Source organism: Formica exsecta, unplaced genomic scaffold (assembly GCF_003651465.1).
Source record: "Formica exsecta isolate Colony F162 unplaced genomic scaffold, ASM365146v1 scaffold1089, whole genome shotgun sequence".
NCBI classification, from domain to species: domain Eukaryota; kingdom Metazoa; phylum Arthropoda; class Insecta; order Hymenoptera; family Formicidae; genus Formica; species Formica exsecta.
In genome coordinates, this window is record NW_021848427.1 from 18,917 (window position 1) to 21,016 (window position 2,100).

Sequence of the window (2,100 nt, forward strand, 5' to 3'; positions counted from 1 at the left end):
CGGATGCTAAAATGCATGTAGCTCAGTTTCCTTTCGGCGGGCTCAACACGCGCATCGCTAAATCCGCGACATTACGTAGACGACGCCAGGCGCGTAAGAAAAGTTCGTCAAAGCGCCAGACGCGAGGGAAAAAAAAAACAAATACAAAAACATCGAAAAATAAGAGAAGAAAAAAGCGCACAACGGTGAAAAGACTTAAGACATCCGCGAAAAGGCGTAAAACTGCTAGAAAGCGCACCGTATCCGACATATTTTCTTAAACGGCATATATTCTAAACACATCTAACAGTGAGAATTACAGCGACGACAAAAAAATTTGCGGTAAATAAGCATGTCCTTTCTTCACACGCATTCGAGCGAGTGTTTAAAGAGCGAACTCGATCTCTTTTCTTTACCGCCCACACAAACTAGTATCGAGAGTTCGCAATGGATTCATTACAAACCCGTGACTTCGCTCTCGGACGATTCCCCGATAGAATTCGTCATCCCGGGTCACGGAGAAGAATATTTAGATCTCACGCACACCATGTTAAGTCTTCGCGTACGCGTAGAAACGTCGGGCAATTCCACGGGGCATACTTCGGGCGCAGCCGTCACGGCCACTATAGGCCCCGTAAATCATTTACTTCATTCCATGTTCAATCAGATCGACGTGTATTTCAATCAAATGCTCGTGTCGCCTCCAAACAACGCTTACGCGTACCGCGCGTACATCGAGGCGTTATTAAATTATTCTTCACCCGCAAAAACTTCCCATCTAACCTCCTGTCTATGGGACGCGGATACACCCGGTCAAATGGACGAACCGGTGGAATCAAAATCGCCAAATTCCGCTCTCGTGAGACGCGCGCGTTACATTCACGGCGGTCGAGCGCTAGATCTTGTAGGGCATCTCCATTGCGACATTTTCAGTCAAGATAAATTTTTAATTAACGGTGTAGAAGTACGCTTAAGGCTCGTTCGTTCGAAAGATTCGTTTTGTCTTATGGACAGTAACGGTTGAAAATTCATATACTGGATGCGAGCTTACTCGTGAGAAGGGCGAAAATAAGCGCCGGATTATTACTCGCGCATGCTAGAATGTTGAGTTAAGTTACGGCCAAATATCCGCTCACGAGAGTCGAAGTTAAAACATTTACGATTCACAGTGGTGTTGTGGGTGAATCGTTAGATAATGTAATACTGGGTCAACCTCCGAAAAGGATAATAGTCGGTTTTGTTAAAAATAAAGCGTTTAATGGGGATAGAAAATTAAATCCGTTTAATTTCAAAAATTACGGAATAAAATCACTAGGCGTCTACTTTTAATTCTCTAAAGCTAGTAGATCCCCACTTCTGCGTAACTCTAATTCGTTAAAATTTTGGAGAATCGTTACTCTCAAAATTAGAATACGCCTACGGAAAAGACTATAAAAAGAGAGTCCGAAGAACTTGAAGATGTATATTATTCTGCAAGTCTTACTTGTGCTTTGCTCGTGAGATTGGTGTAATATCGAGTAACCAACGTCGACAATCAACAGCGTCTCTTGAGCTACTAGCAACATCATTAATCCACAAAAATCAGCGGATCGACATCCCGGAGGATTTCAACTCAGAAACAATTCTTTTAATAAAAAAGTAAGTGAGCATTAATTTATTTTATTCTAATATTAATTTTACGCTTAGCTTCTTATAATTAAGCAATATTGTATTGTCGTTATAGTGAAAACCAGATCGAGGAAAGAGCTGCAAGCTACCACCTTCCATCGAGGCCGCCGCTGGAATCGGAAAACGAAAATTCAAATTGTCTACTCTCCAGCAATAATACCCGAGGCCAACAATAACATTCGAGACATACAAAGCACACGTACACTCGCATACAATCCTATTAATTTTTCACCCCTTTATTCACCTCCCAGCTACTCTCCTGTATATTACTCTGAGTGTCCTTCTCCCGAACCATCGTTTTCCCCCCGTTCATTTTCTTCAATATCTACTATCGTTCTCGGCGATACACCTACTCTTTCTCCACAGTCTTCCGAGGACAATGATTTCGAGAAGGCTATCCTAGATTTCAAAATTAATCTCCTGCTATTTTTCTATTTTTCTCGACTATCTCTT

General features: G+C 42.0%; 1 protein-coding gene across 1 annotated transcript; it reads left to right on the forward strand.

Moving 5' to 3' along the window:
* The first annotated feature begins 331 nt into the window (after positions 1-331).
* On the forward strand, positions 332-1,003 carry LOC115235006 (uncharacterized protein F54H12.2-like). Its single transcript, XM_029806486.1, has one exon. The coding sequence runs from the start codon at positions 332-334 to the stop codon at positions 1,001-1,003; it is 672 nt and encodes a 223-aa protein (XP_029662346.1).
* The last annotated feature ends 1,097 nt before the right edge of the window (positions 1,004-2,100 follow it).